The 17,996-nt window shown below is 62.0% G+C and overlaps 1 protein-coding gene across 3 annotated transcripts; it reads left to right on the forward strand.

The window, feature by feature from the left end:
• The first annotated feature begins 798 nt into the window (after positions 1-798).
• Positions 799-16,697, forward strand: MYO1F (myosin IF). 3 transcript variants are annotated; one of them, XM_072845153.1, is made up of 28 exons: positions 799-891; positions 4,884-5,021; positions 6,994-7,083; positions 7,567-7,661; positions 8,299-8,386; positions 8,519-8,608; positions 8,771-8,902; positions 8,980-9,114; positions 9,190-9,322; positions 9,685-9,881; positions 10,015-10,095; positions 10,317-10,403; positions 10,529-10,615; positions 10,886-11,053; positions 11,136-11,221; positions 11,607-11,688; positions 11,793-11,899; positions 12,013-12,111; positions 12,185-12,329; positions 12,513-12,627; positions 13,304-13,473; positions 13,604-13,749; positions 14,079-14,225; positions 14,307-14,455; positions 14,733-14,816; positions 14,953-15,154; positions 15,489-15,655; positions 15,750-16,697. In XM_072845153.1, the coding sequence occupies exons 1-28, from the start codon at positions 889-891 to the stop codon at positions 15,824-15,826; spliced, it is 3,300 nt and encodes a 1,099-aa protein (XP_072701254.1). In that variant the 5' UTR covers positions 799-888; the 3' UTR covers positions 15,827-16,697. The 3 variants fall into 3 exon arrangements, with proteins under 3 accessions (XP_072701254.1, XP_072701255.1, XP_072701256.1); XM_072845154.1 differs by lacking the exons at positions 799-891; positions 4,884-5,021; positions 6,994-7,083 and adding an exon at positions 7,373-7,421 and having other exon boundaries at positions 15,750-16,696; XM_072845155.1 differs by lacking the exons at positions 799-891; positions 4,884-5,021; positions 6,994-7,083 and adding an exon at positions 7,397-7,414 and having other exon boundaries at positions 15,750-16,696.
• Positions 16,698-17,996: the final 1,299 nt, after the last annotated feature.

Genomic DNA, 17,996 nt, shown 5'->3' on the forward strand with positions numbered 1-17,996 from the left:
CAGCATACCTGTTTTCTTTGACCCCCTCTTGGCTGCTTTCCGTTGGCGTGCCGACCACTGCCAAGGAGCTGGGCCCACGCCGACAGAGTCTTGGGTAGGGCTGGAACCACTCAGCGCAACGGGCTGTCTTCTTCAAGCATAGCCTGGGATCAGCACTGCGGTACCATCGCAATGAGCCGCGGCTTGCACAGGTGCGTTTGCACACCAGGGCTGTTGCATGAATATGGGTCTGTGCGTGTGCAGGGTTTGCAGGAGCACCGGCTCTGCAGTCACGGCGGGGACACCTCCGTGGCCATCCCCCGCAGGAAGCACCGCTCTCATCCCACACACAGCTCCAGCGATGGTCTCTCTGAAAAGCCTTCGGCCCATTTGTAGCCAAAATGTTTCCTCAAGTGTGGCCTTTTTTATTCAAAAGACCTGAAAAAAAAGCAGCAACAAAAAGCATCTTGTTCCTAAAACCACCTTAAAGCAGAGCGTCCCCCAACACTGACTGGCCACCCCTGGAGGGGGGCACACCAAACTGTCACCTCGGGGAGGGGTGATAGGTTTTGCAGAGGTTCTGAGCATCCCTGCTGGAGCATCCCACCCAGCATCCACCCACTTACCCAGGTTGGTGACCCCCGGCACCAGCAGCACCAGTCTGCAGCAGAGGTGGGGTCACCCCGGGCAGGGGCACCCCAAGGTCCCCCCGGCAGCAGAGAGCCGCCCTTGTCCTCCCCACCCCCGGCAAACGGGCACGAAATGAGGAAGTGGGAGGAGGAAAAAAAAATTAGTTGCAATTCGTAGTTGCAGCAGAAACACAAAAGGAAAGCGCTTCGAGATGGACCTCGGCCCTCGGTGACAGGAGCCCTGAGCGCCTCATCCCTGGGTACAAGACGCAGGGACACCATGGTGAGTGCAAGCGGGGCCCTCGCTGGGCTCTCCCCACCCTGTCTCCCGCGGGCACCCTGGGGATGACACCCTCTCTTCCTGCCACCTCAGGGCTATCTCAGCCCTGTCCTCTCCTGCACCAATCATGGTCCCTTGCTGCTTTGCGTGAGGTGCCAGGAGCCCACCGGACATCCCCGCTGGAGAGAGGACGGTGCTGCCCAGGCTTGGGGACAGGGAGCGGAGCTGGGGCTGGGTGAGGCACTGGTGCAGGGTGCAGAGGTTGGGAGCAGCCAGCGATGAGTGCCAGGTGCTGGGTGCAGGGTCGGTGCCCCAAGAAGCACTGACCGGAGCAGGATGGAGGGCACCAGGTGGTGAGGCTGAGCCGACATAAAGTGGTTTTGATTTTGTCGTCGCCGGTGCGGTACCCACAGGAGAACCTTTGTGTTCCTCTTGGCCCAACTTCCCACAAGCGCTTCTGTTTTCAGCACTCATGGTGCTGGCAGGGTGTGGGCAAAGCGTGGTGCAGGCAGAGCGCAGTGGGGTAGCAGGGGCTGCCAAGGGCAGCCGTACCCCCCCCAGGCCGGCTCAAGCTGGGAAGGACCCTCTGGGTGCCCGTGCCCAGCGTCAGACCTTGCACCTGGGCGCATGCGGGGAACAGGGGCCACAGGCAGGGCACAGGGCTGCTGGAAGGGCAGCAGCCAGAGCTGGAAGTTGATCTGGAGGCAGAAGAGGAAGATGAAAGCTCTCAAAATGAGGGAGATGCTCAGGCTTGGAGTAAGGGTCTGCACAGTGTGGCCACAGCCATGTCCTTCAGCCCACGGCTCTGCTCCCTCCGTGTCTCGGAGTGATGCTGTCCCCAGACATTTCCACGCAGGAAGGGGACAGTGACCAGGCTGAAATGGAGCCTTCTCCCACCCACGGTCACAGTTGCCACCTCTGAGAGGCTGCTCAGATGCTGTCCCCCAGACAAGACACAAACACTGTCCCCTCCCCACCGCCACCTGAGACCTGAAGATGTTTTGTGGCTTCAGAAGGGCCGTGGGGCTGTGCAGCCACGACCCCGAGCCCTTCCGGGGCCCAGCTCTGGGGCCAGCCCCCATCCCCAAAACGCTGGGGGAAATGCCCCATCCCCAAGCCCTGCCTGTGCCTGGAAGCTAGCGGGGTTGTGACAGTGATGCAACACCCCGCACTGCTCTTCTCAAGGTTTCCGGTGGTTTTAAGGTGTTGGCTGCAGCTGGGCTTGCCCTGTCTTGAGACAAAAAGTGCCACCTTGGGCTCCATCCGCTCCCCACTTGGGGCTTGCAGGGTTTTTTTGGTGGCTCAGACCTGAGCTTTGAAGAAAAACAGACGATGTTTTGCAATCCGCAGGGCCGCTCCCCTCCCAGCCTCAGCGATCCTATCGTGAGCACCGGGTGCATCCGCAGCCCTGGGTACAGGCAGTGGCTGCGGTGGCCACGGTTCCCATCCTGCAGCCCTCAGCTGGGGCGCTCCTGGGGGTCCTGATGGGGGTCCCCACGCATGCACCTGTCACGCATGGGGCCACCGGCAGAGCAAAGTCACTTGTGCAAAGTGCCTGCAAACTGCACCTGGAAGCCCGGGCCGAGGGCTGCTGAAAGCTGCTCCCCGCTTGGCTCGAGCATGAAATGACCTCTCAGAGGCACTTGGTCCAGGCCACCCATCAGTCCCCTTCCCTGGGTACCCCTGTGGCGGCGGCTGTCGAGCTGCTGCTCTCTGGCTCATTCCTCGCTTTGGCCTGGAACAGAGGAGGGGACCGAGGAACCACTGCCCCAAACCTCTGAAAGCAAATTCAGTTTGCGTCCCCGCTGCCTGCAGGGATGCTGTCTGCAGCCTCCATCCCACAAGGGCTTGCTGGGCGCTGAGCTCAGGCAATGCCAGGGTTTTGAGGAGCATCTTTCCTCTTCATCCTCCCCACAAGGCTTTTACCCAGCTTAGCGAGCCCTGGCCCTGCGAACCCCCCATGCCATCCCTTGGGATGTGCTGAGGAAAGCCAGGCAGACTTTGTGCTTCCAGAAACAGGGTGGAAACAACCATGGCCCTGCAGATGTCCGGGACAAAACCTTCATTTAAAGTGAGCCGGTGTTTTCCCTGCAGCTGTGCTGCATCAGGTGCCCCGGCTGAGCCAGGAAAGCACCTAACCTGTGCCCAGAGGAAGAGGAGGTGTCACGAAGGCACGCTGACAGCTCTGAGCAGTCATTTGACTGAAGGAGAAACTCCGGGTGTCAGCTCAAAAGCGCCAAGCTTGCAATACAGGAAATGTTCATATTTGCCTTAATTTGGTGCCATAACCAGACGTGCAAGGCCAGGGTGCCTGTGCCAGAGGGCTCAGGGCGATGGAGGCACAGGACGGGGAACCGAGGGGTCAGGCTCCCCACGGGCTCCTCCCAGTCCGCTCCTTTCCACCTGAAGCACAAGGTTTTGGCCAGGCTGGGTTGAAGCTGGGCAGCTCCTGGGGTCACTGACAGCTCCCTGGGTGACAGCACGGTGACCTGGAGTGGATGACTGAGCCCGCCTGCGTTTCTCCGGGTGGCTTTTCTAGGGGCTTATTAGGATAGAGGGGAGAAAGAGGAGGGGAAGGCAAGAAAAAGGCCCATAAGCAACAAACAGGAGGAGAGAAGAAGCTCCCCGCATAGTTTTGGGCTGCGCGAGCAGCTCCCATCCCCCCTGAGCCGACCCAGGTCCATGCGTCCTAAGGGAAGGTGGTGGGACAACGAAGCCAAAAGCCCCTCCACCAGCTATGGGGGCTTGAGTTGCACTTGGGGTTTGGGGGGGCATGGATGGTATTTTGGGTAGCATCCCAGCAGCCCAGCAGGGAGGGAGGTGGCCGGGGGAGCAGCATGATGTTGCCAAGCTCCTCCGTGCTTCCTGACGGTCCCTCTGTCCCCCATCACGTTGGTGCCAGGTTGTGCTGAGCGTCTGAGGGTGGTTGCGGGGGGCTGTGGGCAGCCTGCGAAAATCAGGGTCAGATGGGAGAGTGCAAAGGCATCAGGGTCCGGAGGCCTGAAATCTTGACAGCCAGCAGGAAAACGAAGCAAAAGGGGAAGAGAAGAAAAGGGAAATGGAAAGAGTAAGAGGCCGGGGCAACGGGGGGAGGAGAAGTGAAATCGGTGCCGGGAGCGCTGGGGTGAAAGCAGAACTGCGGGGGCTGTGGGACGGGTGCAGAGGAGACGCGGGCAGGTCCAGATGGGGTGTCCCCTCTCGGGGAACCGCGGCGGGGGCCACACGGGCACCGCGGCTGTGTTCACAAGTTTCCTCTGTAGCATTGAGGACAAGGGGCCTTTGAGTAGTTTTCTTTTTGCATGGTGAAATCTTACCCTGCCCTCCCAGCCCAGGGCTGTGTTTAGCCTTGCAAGGGCTTAAATCACAGCCCACAGTTTTCCTGCTGCCCCACGTCCCCCAGAGGACAGAGCTGGGTGAGTTGGGGGGCGGCTGGAAAGCGGGTGCTGGCATCTCCCTCAGCAGGGAGGAAAGGGTAAGGGGGCACAGTTGCACGTCTGCCCTGGTGCGAAGGGGATGCGGGGGTGCAGAGGATGTGCAGTGCCGGGGATGCCCCCACCAGCTGCAATTTTTGCCCTTTCCCTGGGTTATTTTTGCTGCCCCTTTGACTCATAAGCAGAGCCTGCGCAGCAATTGCTTCGTTAGTCCTTCGTTACCGCCATAATGAGCAGGGGTGATGTTACAAACATGCCCGCAGGCTGCCGGTGCCCCGTCTGCTCCTCTCCGGGGTGCCAAACCTGCGGTGAGGCAGGATCTGGCCAGAGGGATGGGGAAAGCCCAGGTGCAGCAGCACTGGGATTTTGAGCTTTGCAAGTTCCCAGCACGGCCAAAACACTCCTCTTTGCACCACCCGAGGGTGCCTGTTTTGGAGCCAGAGCTGGGGCAGAGACCAGTTATAGCTACCAGCAGCTTAGGGGGAGCTGGGGCCAGATCCAGGCCTGGAGCCCCGCTCCATCGGTAGTGGCCCTGGTGCAGTCGCTGTGGTCGTCTCCCCGCAGGGCAGCAAGGAGCGCTTCCACTGGCAGAGCCACAATGTCAAGCAGAGCGGCGTGGACGACATGGTCCTGCTCTCCAAGATCTCCGAGGAGGCCATCGTGGAGAACCTCAAGAAGCGTTTTATGGACGATTACATCTTTGTATCCTTCCCGGGGCAGCGGGACAGGGCCAGGGAGCAGCGGGGCTGTGCTTCAAGGCTTTGCCAGGGCGTGGGCCAAACTGGGGCTGCCCCAATGCTTGCAGAGTGTCCCATCCCCACACTGTGGTGGGACAAGATTGGGATCGGCGGGGGGAATGCCGTCATTCCCAAGCTGAGTTGCACTCGGCAGAGACACTGCAACCGTGCCCCCCATCCTGCCATGTCCTGGCACCCACTTCGGTCCTTCCTTTGCGGCCACAAAGCCCTAAGCAAAGAGCACTGAGCAAAGCCCCTCATCTGCTGTCTCCCACTGCTCCTGCACACTGGAGGCCCACCTGCCCGTGCCAAGGGGGCTGGACCCCAGTGGCAGTAGTGGCCATTGTCGCCTGCTGCTGTCACCCAACCCCCCCAATGCCCACAGCACGCCCTGGCTGCTCTGCACCCACAGCAAATCCAAGCAAACCCTGGCTGGAGCAGAAGCATCCCTGCAGACACGGGGAGGAGATGCCACCCCTCGCTCTCCACCAGTGTCAGGCCACATGGGACACCATCAAGCCAGCGCAGGGTGCAAAGCTCCCACCCTGCCCAGTGTTGCCCCCACTGCGCCATCCCCCAGCCCAGAGGCTTTTGCAGTCGCTGGCTCCCATCACAGAGCTGACGCTGCTGAGTACCGTGCACGAGGCTCAGCAGCTCTCGGGCTCCACAGTGCGGATGGGGAGGTGTCCCCACGGCCACGATTCGAGGCGCTGAGCTCTTGCCTTGCTTGCCCCACACCTGCTTGGGGATGTGGCCGGCTTAGCGCCCTGGCACCATCACACACGCTTCGCCTGCACCCCAGCTCTGGTGGGTGGCCGGCTCTGGTGGGGAAGAGGACAAAATCCCTGCCGTGCAGAGCAGGGCACAGCGGGGTCTCGGGTGGCAGCGGGGCTGAGCACGGGGCTGAGCCGCTGCGAGTGGCTGTGGTTTCCCTGAAGATGCGGCTCTTTCCTTACAAGGCGATGCTCTGTCCCGGGCCGGCGGTGACGCAGCCGTCCTCCTCACTCTTTCGGCAGCCCTGGGGCTTTGAATGTGTTTAGGGGTTGGGTTTGGGGTTGGCTTTTTTTTTCGGAGGAAAAAATACCCCACGCAGCCTCTTTCTTCCTTTTTTTTGTGCTGCTGCATGCAGCACCCCTGTCTAGCCGTGACTCAACACCCTGCGCTTCTGCATTTCCCAGAAAAGCCCCTCTCTGCCTGCCCTTTGGCTGCTTTTCCCCCACCCTGCTGTCAGATGGGCTGAAAATAGGACATCGAGGGCTCAGGGTAACCCCGCTGGCACTCCTCCGTCCCCGACCTCAATCTCCCCAGCACCTGCCCCGGGGCGCTGGGGGCTCATCCCCATCCTGCTGCTGCATCATTTCCAGGCACAATTCTCCACTTTTCCATTCCCCTGCCCACAGTGGGTGATGCGGGGATGCTGCAGGCAGGGGCTGAGGGATGCGGAGTGGCTGGGTGGCCAGGGAAAGGCAGGAACCGGCAGTTTCTCTCCTCTCCTCTCCGTGCCTCAGTTTCCCTGGTTGTAAAATGGAGATGGTCTCCTGCTGCAAAATCCGCAGATGGAGCATGAGCAGCTGAGCAGAGGGCGAATTCCAGGAGGCTGCAGGATGCTGGAAATGCTGCTTTTGGAGCCGATCCTCAGCCAGAGGCCAGGGAGCTGAGGGGATGCTCCTGCTGTACCCTGCACGCTGCAGGGGACACCCCAGGGCCAAGGGACCACGGGCCCCATGGCCAGGAGAGCACCAAGTCATGGCAGCAGCTCTGCCTGCACCCAAGCTGAAAACCATCGTGGTATTCCTGGTGCAGCTTCCAGGATGAGGCCGAGAGCCCCGCAACCACCTTCCTGCCATTGCTCCCACTGACGCTGTCTCTGGGGCAGGAAGGGGCAGTGGGAAGGGGGGACATGGGAAAGGACGCACAGACCTTAACCTGCCACTCAGACCTACATTGGGCCGGTGCTCATCTCTGTCAACCCCTTCAAGCAGATGCCGTACTTCACTGACCGGGAGATCGAGCTGTACCAGGGGGCGGTGAGGCTGCTGCGTGCCAGCTGGCGGGGTCGGCCAAGGGTTCCTTGGGTTTAGTTTGGTGCAAAACACCTGGGGGGTGTCCCATGAGTGTCCCCGTCCTCCCCAGCCCTTTGGGTGCTGCAGGGGTCAGTGCTCCCAAACACATTGATGGAGAGTCAGTAACGAGACTCAGGAGCAAATCCACATTCCTGGGAAATTCAGCTCATAAATACACACCAAAGTAACCCAAATATGGTAAAATCCAGCCCAAGTGACTAGCTCTGCCACAACGAGCTTCCCAAGGAGGAGGGGAGAGTCGAAAAAACATCTGACATGCTGCTGATTAGCTCGTGTTTGTGGCAAGAGACTAATCCCCTATCCCTGCTGTGTGCCACTGCCTTGTGCAATGCGTGGGCAGAGTTAAGGGGATTTGGGGAGGGGGCTCAGGGCGGGGACCTGATGGCTGCTCTGCACTCAGCACTTCTGTCCTTGTCCCCTGTTTAGGCTCAGTATGAAAATCCCCCCCATATCTACGCTCTGACCGACAACATGTACCGCAACATGCTGATCGACGGGGAGAACCAGTGCGTCATCATCAGGTAGGGGCTACGTGAAGCGTAGCCGGGGACCCCATGCCACCGCTCCGGGGACGGCTGTCTCCATCACCCCTTCTCCCCACACCCTGGCGGCATCCTGGCTAAACACAGCAACCGGGCAGCGGCAAGAGGCGGCTGAAGCCCAGTGGTGGGTCCTGGGGAACCCAGCCCATGGGGGTGCCTGGAGGGACCCTGGCGTCCTGGGCCACGAGCACCAGCCGGGGCTGCAACTGGGTTGTCCAGGCAGGGACCCAGCCTTGTGCAATGCACCTTTCCGGCTGAGTGTCGCAAGGGGCATGGTCAGGATGCGGGACAAGGCCAGAGACTTCCCCTTGAGGCTCCCAAGCCTCCCTCCTCCCCTCCAAAATCCAGCAACAAGAAATCCAACCGGAGCAGCTCCTCACCCAGCCTTGCTCTGGCCCCGCTCTGCCCCCGGGTGCTCTCCCCAGAGCACCCGGGCAGCCCCGTCCCCAGCGTTAGCACTGCCACACGCTCAGAGAATGTGGCAGGAGGGAGGCCACGGCCCCCGTCACCCACCATCAACCCCCAGCCCTGCTCCAGCATCCCACCCCAAAGCACCCTAGGACAGGCGACTCTGGTGGGGCCATTTCACGTCTCCTCTGCTTTGACATTTGCACAGCGGAGAAAGCGGGGCCGGGAAAACGGTGGCAGCGAAATACATCATGGGCTACATCTCCAAAGTGTCCGGGGGTGGAGAGAAAGTGCAGGTATGGCTGTGCCCCCCACGCCGCCATGCATCGCTTCACCTCCCAGCCACTCGCCACCGCCCTGGCCCCCTGCTCCCCCCACCCGATGGTGGCACGCAGAGCAGCTCAGCCCTCTCCCTCCTCTGCCCCCAGCACGTGAAGGACATCATCCTGCAGTCCAACCCACTGCTGGAAGCCTTCGGAAATGCCAAAACCGTCCGGAACAACAACTCCAGCCGCTTCGTAAGTCACCAGGGCAGGTGCAGAGGGTCAGTGCCATGGCCAGGGTCTGTCCCAGCAATGCTCCTAGCGTGGGGGAGAAGGGGGAGAGAAGCCAGGGCCAGGGGGAGTGAGGGGTCCTGCTGGCCGGGGCCATGGCTCTGAGCGGGAGCTGTGCCGGGACAGGGGAAGTACTTCGAGATCCAGTTCAGCCGGGGCGGCGAACCCGACGGGGGGAAGATCTCCAACTTTCTGCTGGAGAAGTCACGGGTGGTGAGCCAGAACGAGTGTGAGAGGAATTTCCACATCTACTATCAGGTACGGGGGGCACGGAGCCAGCCGGGCTGCCGTGAGGGCCAGGGGCCGGGGAACCGCAGCTCCCATTTCTCTCCCAGCTCATCGAAGGAGCATCCCAAGAGCAGCGGCAGAACCTGGGCATCATGAGCCCAGACTATTACTACTACCTGAACCAGTCGGACACGTACCAGGTGGAGGGCACGGATGACCGCAGCGACTTCCATGAGACCATAGTGAGTACCCCGGAGGGGGAGTCCCCAAAGCTGGCTGTGGCCGGGCAGGGGCTGACGGGCTCCCCCTGCCCCCAGAACGCCATGCAGGTCATCGGCATCCAGGGCGAGGACCAGCAGCTGGTGCTGCAGATCGTGGCAGGGATCCTCCACCTGGGAAACATCAGTTTTCGGGAGGAAGGCAACTACGCTCGGGTGGAAAATGCTGACTGTGAGTAGCCGATTCCCCCTGCCTCAGGTGCTCGCAGAGACCCTTGGCAATGAATTGCAAACTCTCCGTAGCACAAATCCCCTGGCAGAGGAGAGAGGCAGCGTCAGCATCTACCCCACGTTAGACATGGGGAAACTGAGGCAGCGAGCAAATGGCACAACCAGAGCTTAATTAGCAAGGGGACAGATGCCAGGAGTCACTTGCTGTGATTTAGCAGGGGGAGAACCACGTTCCCGGTCGCTGCACCGCTGCTGTCCTTCGCACTCGGACAGGGCTAGGGGGTCCAGCAGCGGCTGCGGGCAGCATGCCGGGGGTGTACAGGGAGCAGGCAGCCCTGACCGCCCCCCCCCCACTCTGCCCAGCCCTGGCCTTCCCTGCCTACCTGCTGGGGATCGACCAGGACCGCCTCAACGAGAAGGTCACCAGCAGGAAAATGGACAGCAAGTGGGGCGGCCGCTCCGAGTCCATCACCGTCACCCTCAACGTGGAGCAGGCGGCTTACACCCGGGACGCCCTGGCCAAGGGGCTCTACGCGCGCGTCTTCGACTTTCTCGTGGAGGTGTGTGGTCCCGGCAGGCCGGGCCAAGCACGGCCGCAGTGCAGAGGGGATGCTCACCATCCGCTCCCGCGTGCAGCCAGCCCCACCGCCTTACGCCCACGATGAAGGTGGCTTGTCCCGTCTCTCCCTGCAGTCTATCAACCGGGCTATGCAGAAGCCATATGAGGAGTACAGCATCGGGGTGCTGGACATCTACGGCTTCGAAATATTCCAGGTATGTGTTACTTTGCTGTAGGAGCCCAGCTGGGGAATGTCCTTCACTGCTCCCCCAGCAAGGAGAGCGGCTGGAGCAGGGGGCTGTTAGCAGTCAATGGCCCCAAGAAGGGTCCCAAGAGCAGCACCCAAAGGCTCTGCTGCTTGGGGACCCCCAGTGCAGTGAGAAGAGCAGAAGCCAACTCAGCCCCATCTTCTCTTTCATCTTTTGTCCTTTTGCAGAAAAATGGCTTTGAGCAATTCTGCATTAACTTTGTGAACGAGAAGCTGCAGCAGATCTTCATAGAGCTGACCCTGAAGGCAGAGCAGGTACGGGGGGGCTTGGCGGGGGGGACTGTGGGGCTGCGCCAGTCCCAGCACCACGGCCGGAGCAGGGGGGCTGCAGCATATCCCATAGGTTGGGGGCTCACCCAGCTCTCCCTGCGCTTCCCCAGGAGGAATACGTGCAGGAGGGGATCAAGTGGACCCAGATCCAGTACTTCAACAACAAGGTGGTGTGCGACCTGATAGAGAACAAGCTGGTGAGTGGGGGACCCGTACTCCGGGGGAGGCTTTCTCAGGGAGCCGAGGCACCCAGGGCGTGGGGTGCTGGATGGGATGGGCTGGGTGCTGACAAGGACAGGTGGCAGAAGCCAGTCCTGCCGGGGAGCATCCCTGGCAGAGCAGCAGCTCTACGTCATTAACCTAAGCTGCGGTTCAGCATGAAGCAGCTTTGACCAGTGCGGCCAGATGCAGGATCGGGCCCTGCCCGCAGCCTTTGGACACCCATGGCTTCACTCTCCCTCTCCCAGAACCCCCCTGGGATCATGAGCGTCCTGGACGACGTCTGTGCCACCATGCACGCCACCGGCGAGGGGGCAGACCAGACCCTGCTGCAGAAGCTGCAGGCAGCTGTGGGCACCCACGAGCACTTCAACAGCTGGAGTTCAGGCTTCGTCATCCACCACTATGCAGGCAAGGTACGGCACCCCACGCCCCACACGCCGCACCCCACGGCCCTGGCCACAGTGGCATGGGGCTGAGCTACCCTCCTGTCCCCAGGTCTCCTACGACGTGAACGGCTTCTGCGAGCGCAACCGGGACGTGCTCTTCACCGACTTGATCGAGCTCATGCAGAGCAGCGAATAGTGAGTCCTGGCAGCGCCGTGGTCCCAGGGGCCAGTCCAAGAGGGCTGGGGCAGAGGGCAGCATCCTCAACATCCAGACCATAAAGCTTTGCTGGTTCTGCCTCTGCCCGAGCCATAGCTCGGGGTGCTCAGCATCCTGCATCGCCCCGCGGGCACCAGCAGCATCCAGCACAGCGGCACCCAGGGGCTGCGGGGCTGGGCAGAGGGGTGCTCACCCACCGGCACCGATCCTGCTCAGCCTGGGGGCAGTCGGGGGGGACAGGGTCAGCCACAGTGCAGGATTCCTCAGCAGCAGAAAGCAGAGCTGGAGCTGGTTCCAGCTCAGCACCTGCTGAGCCTGGGGAGCCTGGCGGCTCTCACCCAGGGACTGTCACCTGCCTTTCAGCGGCTTCATCCGGATGCTTTTCCCAGAAAAGCTCGATTCTGACAAAAAGGGACGACCGACCACCGCGGGCTCCAAAATCAAGGTACGTCCCGGAGGCTGCAGGACAGTAGCTGCCTCTGGGGCGGCAGCAGGGTGATGGGCTCCCACCAATGCCTTTAACACTACAGAGGTAAATCCTTGCAACAGAAACAGGCTAATGACCTGGTGAACACGCTAATGAAGTGCACGCCACACTACATCCGCTGCATCAAGCCCAACGAGACCAAGAAGCCCCGGGACTGGGAGGAGAGCAGGTAACAGAGGCCCCTCGCAATGGGCATCCCCGTGCAAAGTGGTGGCCAAGGGGTCTGGGCAGGTCCCAGCGACCTGCCATCCCACGGCGAGGGTGTCCCTCCCGGCTCCACAGGGTGAAGCACCAAGTCGAGTACCTGGGGCTGAAGGAGAACATCCGTGTGCGCCGGGCAGGTTTCGCCTACCGCCGCCTCTTCCACAAATTCCTGCAACGGTGAGTGACCACCGGGACGGGGGATGGCAGGTCCCCGCAGCCTGGCCGTGACTCACGTCCCCTGTCCTGGCAGCTACGCCATCCTCACCCCCGAGACATGGCCGTCCTGGCGTGGGGACGAGCGGCAAGGGGTGCAGCACTTGCTGCGCTCCGTCAACATGGACCCAGACCAGTACCAGATGGGTCGGAGCAAGGTGTTTGTCAAGAACCCCGAATCGGTAGGTGACCCGGCTCTGCCTCTCGCCCGCAACCCAGCATCCCCGGGGGACGCCGCACACAGCCGAGAGTCGCTTTGGGCAGCGCTGGGGAGGGTTTGGGCTGCTGACGTGCGGGAGAAGTGATGCAGCATGGGGGCTGGGGGCCCCTGGCCGGCCGGGCTCAGCACCCCGTGTCCCCCCCAGCTCTTCCTCCTTGAAGAGATGCGGGAGCGGAAATTCGACGGCTTTGCCCGGGTGATCCAGAAGGCCTGGCGCCGGCACATCGCCATCCGGAAGTATGAGCAGATGCGAGAGGAGGGTAAGGCTGGGCGAGGACGGGGACACCGGAACCCCAGCACACCTTTTAGGGTGCCCTTTGATGGGGACAGCCCAGCTGCCAGAGCAGGAGAGCAGCAGCCCGGCTCCTAATTGTGGCACTAACAAGGAGGGGGGTGAGGAGGGCACCATGAGATGCCCGGGATCTTTTCCTACATCTTAAAGGAGGGCACGGATTTCTCGCTCCTATTTCCAGCCCTGGGAGGGGACGTAGGACAGAAACTGGAGCCTCTCGCTGTCTCCCTCTGCATTTCATTGCCTGCACTGAGATGGAGAGGAGAAGCTGAGAGTCAGCATTTGCAGAGGGATGGGAAAGGCCAGTGGTCACCTCCTGACCCTACCGCGGGTGTCTTCCCACCCTCCCAAGCGTGCAGTGAAAAATCAAGATGGAAAACCCAGAAAGCTGGGTCCCTCCCTCCCTCCCTCCCCCAGCACAAGCTTTTTGAGGGTGATTAATGGGTTTCGAAGCCAGCCAAGCTCAAGCAGCTCAGATTCCTCCTGTGGCATAAAACGGCCCCACTTCTTGCTGCCACAGTCCGTGCAATGGCTCCCACAGCCGATTTGGGAGGGCAGGCAGGCAGGGGCCGAGGGCTGAGCCGAGGGCTGAGCCACCAGCACAGAGCCCTGTCTGACCTGCGTCGCATCGGGGTCCCACGCAGCCTCCAACATCCTCTACAACTTCAAAGAGCGGAGGAGGAACAGCATTAACAGGAATTTTGTGGGTGATTACCTGGGCATGGAGGAGCGGCCGGAGCTGCGCCAGTTCCTGGCCAAGCGGGAGCGGATAGACTTCGCCGACTCCATCACTAAGTACGACCGGAGGTTCAAGGTATGCGGAGCCTCTCGAGGCTTGGGACACGCCAAGCCGTGGCTTGTGGTGGCTGCCCTTGGGTGGGATGTGTGCAGGGCTCATGTCCCCCCAAAACACCCCCTCACCCCCTGCTCCTGCCCTTTCCCAGCCCATCAAGCGGGACTTCATCCTCACCCCCAAGTACTTCTACCTGATCGGGCGGGAGAAGGTAAAGAAAGGTCCTGAGAAGGGGCAGATCAAGGAGGTGCTCAAGAAGAAGGTGGAGCTCCAGGCGGTGAGCGGCGTCTCGCTGAGGTGCGTCCCTTAGCACGGGCTCCGTGGGGGGGGTCTGCGCGGTCGGGCTTCACCCATCAGCTCCATCAGCCTCTCCGTGTGCCGGTGGCCCCTGCCAGCTGCCGGCCCCTTGCCCTTGGAGGCAGCAGGGCATTGGGCTGTGGGGAGAAGGCTCCCCGCAGAGCGCTTTGCAGATGGGGCTTTGGAGGCTGGGGAGGTTTCCAGCTAAATCGCCCTCCAAATTTGCTCGGGGTGGACCCAGGCCCAGCGAGGTCTCTCAGCTCCCCCTCAGCGCCGGCTGGCACCAGCCTTGCCCCGCTGATGCCCCCGCACTGGGGTTGCTCTCCCAGCACCAGGCAGGATGATTTCTTTATCCTCCACGAGAACAATGCCGACAATTTCTTGGAGTCCATCTTCAAGACGGAGCTGATCAGCCTGCTGTGCAAACGCTATGAGGAGCTCACCCGCACCAAGCTGCGCCTCTCCTTCAAGGACACGTAAGGAGGGAGGCCGGGAGAGGTGACAAAGCAGGATGGGGTCCCATCCCTGTGGCCTCACGGCCCCTCTCTCTCCCCCAGACTACAGTTTCAGGTGAAGAAGGAGGGCTGGGGCGGTGGCGGCACCCGCAATGTCACCTTCGTCAGAGGACAGGGCGACGTGGCCACCCTCAAAGCCGGAGGCAAAACCCTTACAGTCAGCATCGGGGATGGGCTCCCCAGGAATGCCAGTGAGCGCCAGGGCACCCGGGGGGCTGGGGGGTGGGGGAGGACAGGAGCGCCGGGGCTGCAGAGCACGGCCAGAGGCTGGGGGACATCAGGGCGAGCCGGCGTGTACCCCAGCCCTGCGGGGTTCCTGTTTCACCCAGGAGGGACCCGCTTCTGCTCGGGTGATGGGGCAGCATGGGGTGTTTTGGGGAAAAGGGTGGCTGGGCGCAAACTGCAGGGGCAGCCCCTCCCGGCTGGCTCCAAGGACCATCACCTAACGGGGGGCTCGTGTCCCCCCAGAGCCCACGAGGAAGGGGGCAACGCAGAGCAGAGGTGGCAGCAGGTGTCCAGCGCCCTCCCAAAGCGCCCCACCAGCACCCAGAGGTGAGGAGGACAGTGCCAAAGAGGGGGGTGCCGGGGAGGGGGGACCCCAGCCTGGATCCAGCCAACGCTGTTCTCCTGGGGGGTGCAGGCTGAGCGTGGGCCCCCTGTAATGCACCAATCCCGGGGGGTCTTCCAGGTTCCTGCAGGAACGGGGCACCCCAGTTCCCGCGCAGCGATGGCCGGGCTCAGCGGGACACCTACACACCACCCCAGAAGCAGGCGCGGGGGCCACCAGCCGCAGCGCTGCCCCCCCAAAACGCCATCCGCCAGCCGAAGACACGGCCCCCGTCCGAGCACAACATGGATTTCCTCAACGTGCCTGACCAGGGGGTGGCCGGGTAGGTCCCGTACTGGTGCCCATGTCCCCCGTCCCCCCCGTCCTCCCCTCCCACTGCTGCCGGTCCCAGGAGATGCTCTTTCCCCTCTGAGCAGCTCAGCTGCCCGACCGAGTGACAGCCCAACCAGGTCCGGGCCATCTGGCCTTGCTGGCAGGACAGCACCTCCCAGGCTCTTGCACACCCCAGTTCTCCCAGTCCCTGCACTGGGAGGACCCACCAGAGCTGCAGGCACAGTGCACATCGGTGGGGGAGAGCAGGATGGGAAGGAGGGTGCAGCGCATCCTGCGCCCTCCCGCTCTCCCCGGCGTGAACGCTGTTTCTCCCGGTCCCGCAGCATGCAGCGCCAGCGAAGCGTGAGCCAGCGGCCGCCCCCGGCCAGGCGCCCCAAGCCGCAGCCCAAGGCGGCCGTGCCGCGCTGCCAAGCGCTCTACCAGTACATCGGGCAGGACGTGGACGAGCTCAGCTTCAACGTGGGCGACATCATTGACATCCTGCTGGAAGGTACCGCCGGGCTCCCGCCCTGCCCAGCTCCTCCCCGCTGTGCCCCATGGCAGCACCGCGCCTGACCTGGCTCTTTTTTTCCCCCCCTTCCCAGATATCTCCGGCTGGTGGAAAGGCCGGCTTCATGGCAAGGAAGGGCTTTTCCCTGGGAACTATGTGCAGAAGATCTGAGCCAGGCACAGCAGCTGCATGGCTGGAGGCAAGGAGGGGGTCGCCGTCCTCCCACCCCACGTCTGCCGAGGCCGTGCCGAAGGGGCCGGTGGTGGCTCCGCGGCGGTTCTCCACCGACGCTGGCGTTGAGCGAGCGCTTCCTCGCGAGCCCCCTGGCCTGTGCTGGCTGCCGGGCTGTGCTGGTGCCAACCATTGAATCCCGCAGCTGCTTTAGATGGTGGCCTCCCTGCAGCAAGGACCGGCTCTTTGCTGCTTGTTCATACCCTGGGAATGGAACTGCTCCAGTGATTCTGGGGTATAAATAGGATTATTGTTAATAATTATGGTAAATATCAGACTCAGCAAATCTGACTCAAAAATTGAGCCCAGAGTTTGTATTTCACCCTGGTGCTGGCCCATGGCTCCTGCTGGTCCTGTGACAAGAGCCCTGCACCCATGTGTCCCCACGCGGGGACGTGGGCAGACAGATGTTGGAGGCAGCCCCATTCCCCCTACGTTGAACCCTCCAGAAGATGCCAAATACAGAAACCAGCTCCCCCAGGAACCCAGCTCAGGCGTCTCCACATCCCAGCGTGACTCTGGACTGCTCGGCACGGCCAGCCGGGAGCTGCTGGGGCAGCAGTGAGGCAAGGCAGGACAAGAGGACGCAGCAGGACCAGGGCGCCATTGCCGGTCCCTGATTTCTCATAGGAAAAGCTGTGAGGACCACTTGGCCAAAGCCCGCCGGGCTGAGGCAGCTTTGCCTCACGGTGGTCAGAGGGCTGCTGGGACCCCCCTGGTTTGCAGGGCCGGGGGGGAGCGGGTGTTTCATCTGTGGGGGGCCAGGGTCGATGCATGGGGTGATGCATGGGGTGGAAACCGCCATCCTCGGCTGCACCGGCTCCGGGATTCGGGGGCCGGACCCCCCAGGACAGGGGGACAGCCAGGGGTGGGGGGGTCTTGGGTGGGGGCTGTGTCCGACCCGGGCTTGTTCCAGGAGGTTTGCAGCGGGGAGCGGGATGAACGGTGCTGACATCTCAGGGCTCGTCCCTGCCTGCTCCGCGCTCCCCCCGCGGGCCCTGCACCGGGCGGCCAGAGGAAGTGACGACAGCCTGCTCCTGCGCGGCCCTGCCTCAGCCTCGCGTCCCAGCCCTCCTCTTCCTCCCTCCGCAGCCCACACCAGGGCTGCCCCCCCGGCAGGCAGACCCCCTGCCCCAGCGATGAGGGCTACGGAGGGGTTCAGGGGACCCTGTTTCCTCCAGGGCGGGGATGGCACAGGGCAGGAGGCTGCTGGGATGTGAAGTCCTCCACAGCTCCATGCTGCAAATGGTGGTTGAGCCTCCCTGTTATGGGTTTTTATGACCCCTGTGGTCCTTGGGGTGATTTTCCCTGTAAATCACAGGTTTTTAGGAGTCTTTGCACTGCAGAGCTTGGTGGGGGGGAAGCAGGCAGAGACTCTGGTTTTGTTTTAATGGAAAAAAATTGGCTTTGCGAACTCTGGGGATTTAGGAAACTCCTTCCTGCGACTTCCAGCCCTTCCTTGCGGGGGGTGAGGGGCAGCACCCCGGCAGTGGGTGCTGTGCAAGGGGGATGATCCCACTCAGCCCTGCTGGCAGGCAGGAGCTGGGCCAGCTCAGGCACTCGCTGAGGTGCTCTGAAGGGCTCCGGGTGCTCAGAGGGGCTTGGAGGGGCTTGGGGGGCTCTGAGGGTCCTGAGAGGCTCCAAGGGGCTTGGGCTGCTCTTAGGGGCCACGCATGATCTGACAAGCTTGGGGTGTTCCTGGGAGCCCAGGGTACTCACAGAATCACAGAATCGTATAGGTTGGAAAAGACCTTTAAGATCATCGAGTCCAGCCGTAAACCTAACACTGCCAAGCCCACCACTGCACCATGTCCCTAAGCACCTCATCCAAACGGCTTTTAAATCCCTCCAGGGATGGGGACTCAACCACTTCCCTGGGCGGCCTGTTCCAATGCTGGACAACCCTTTCAGTGAAGTAAAATTTCCTAATATCCAGTCTAAACCTCCCCTGGCACAACTTGAGGCCATTTCCTCTCATCCTATCACTTGTTACCTGGGAGAAGAGACCGACCCCCACCTCTCCACACCCTCCTTTCAGGCAGTTGTGGAGAGCGATAAGGTCTCCCCTCAGCCTCCTTTTCTCCAGGCTGAACAACCCCAGGTCCCTCAG

The sequence above is a fragment of the Ciconia boyciana genome, chromosome 24, assembly GCF_034638445.1.
Source record: "Ciconia boyciana chromosome 24, ASM3463844v1, whole genome shotgun sequence".
Taxonomy (NCBI): Eukaryota; Metazoa; Chordata; class Aves; order Ciconiiformes; family Ciconiidae; genus Ciconia; species Ciconia boyciana.

What these genes read in the sequence shown, in the direction of transcription:
- MYO1F (XM_072845153.1), top strand. An exon ending in ATTTCCACATCTACTATCAG is followed by an intron (nt 8,903 to 8,979) that starts GTACGGGGGGCA and finishes TTTCTCTCCCAG; the next exon opens with CTCATCGAAGGAGCATCCCA. An exon ending in ACCTGATAGAGAACAAGCTG is followed by an intron (nt 10,616 to 10,885) that starts GTGAGTGGGGGA and finishes TCCCTCTCCCAG; the next exon opens with AACCCCCCTGGGATCATGAG.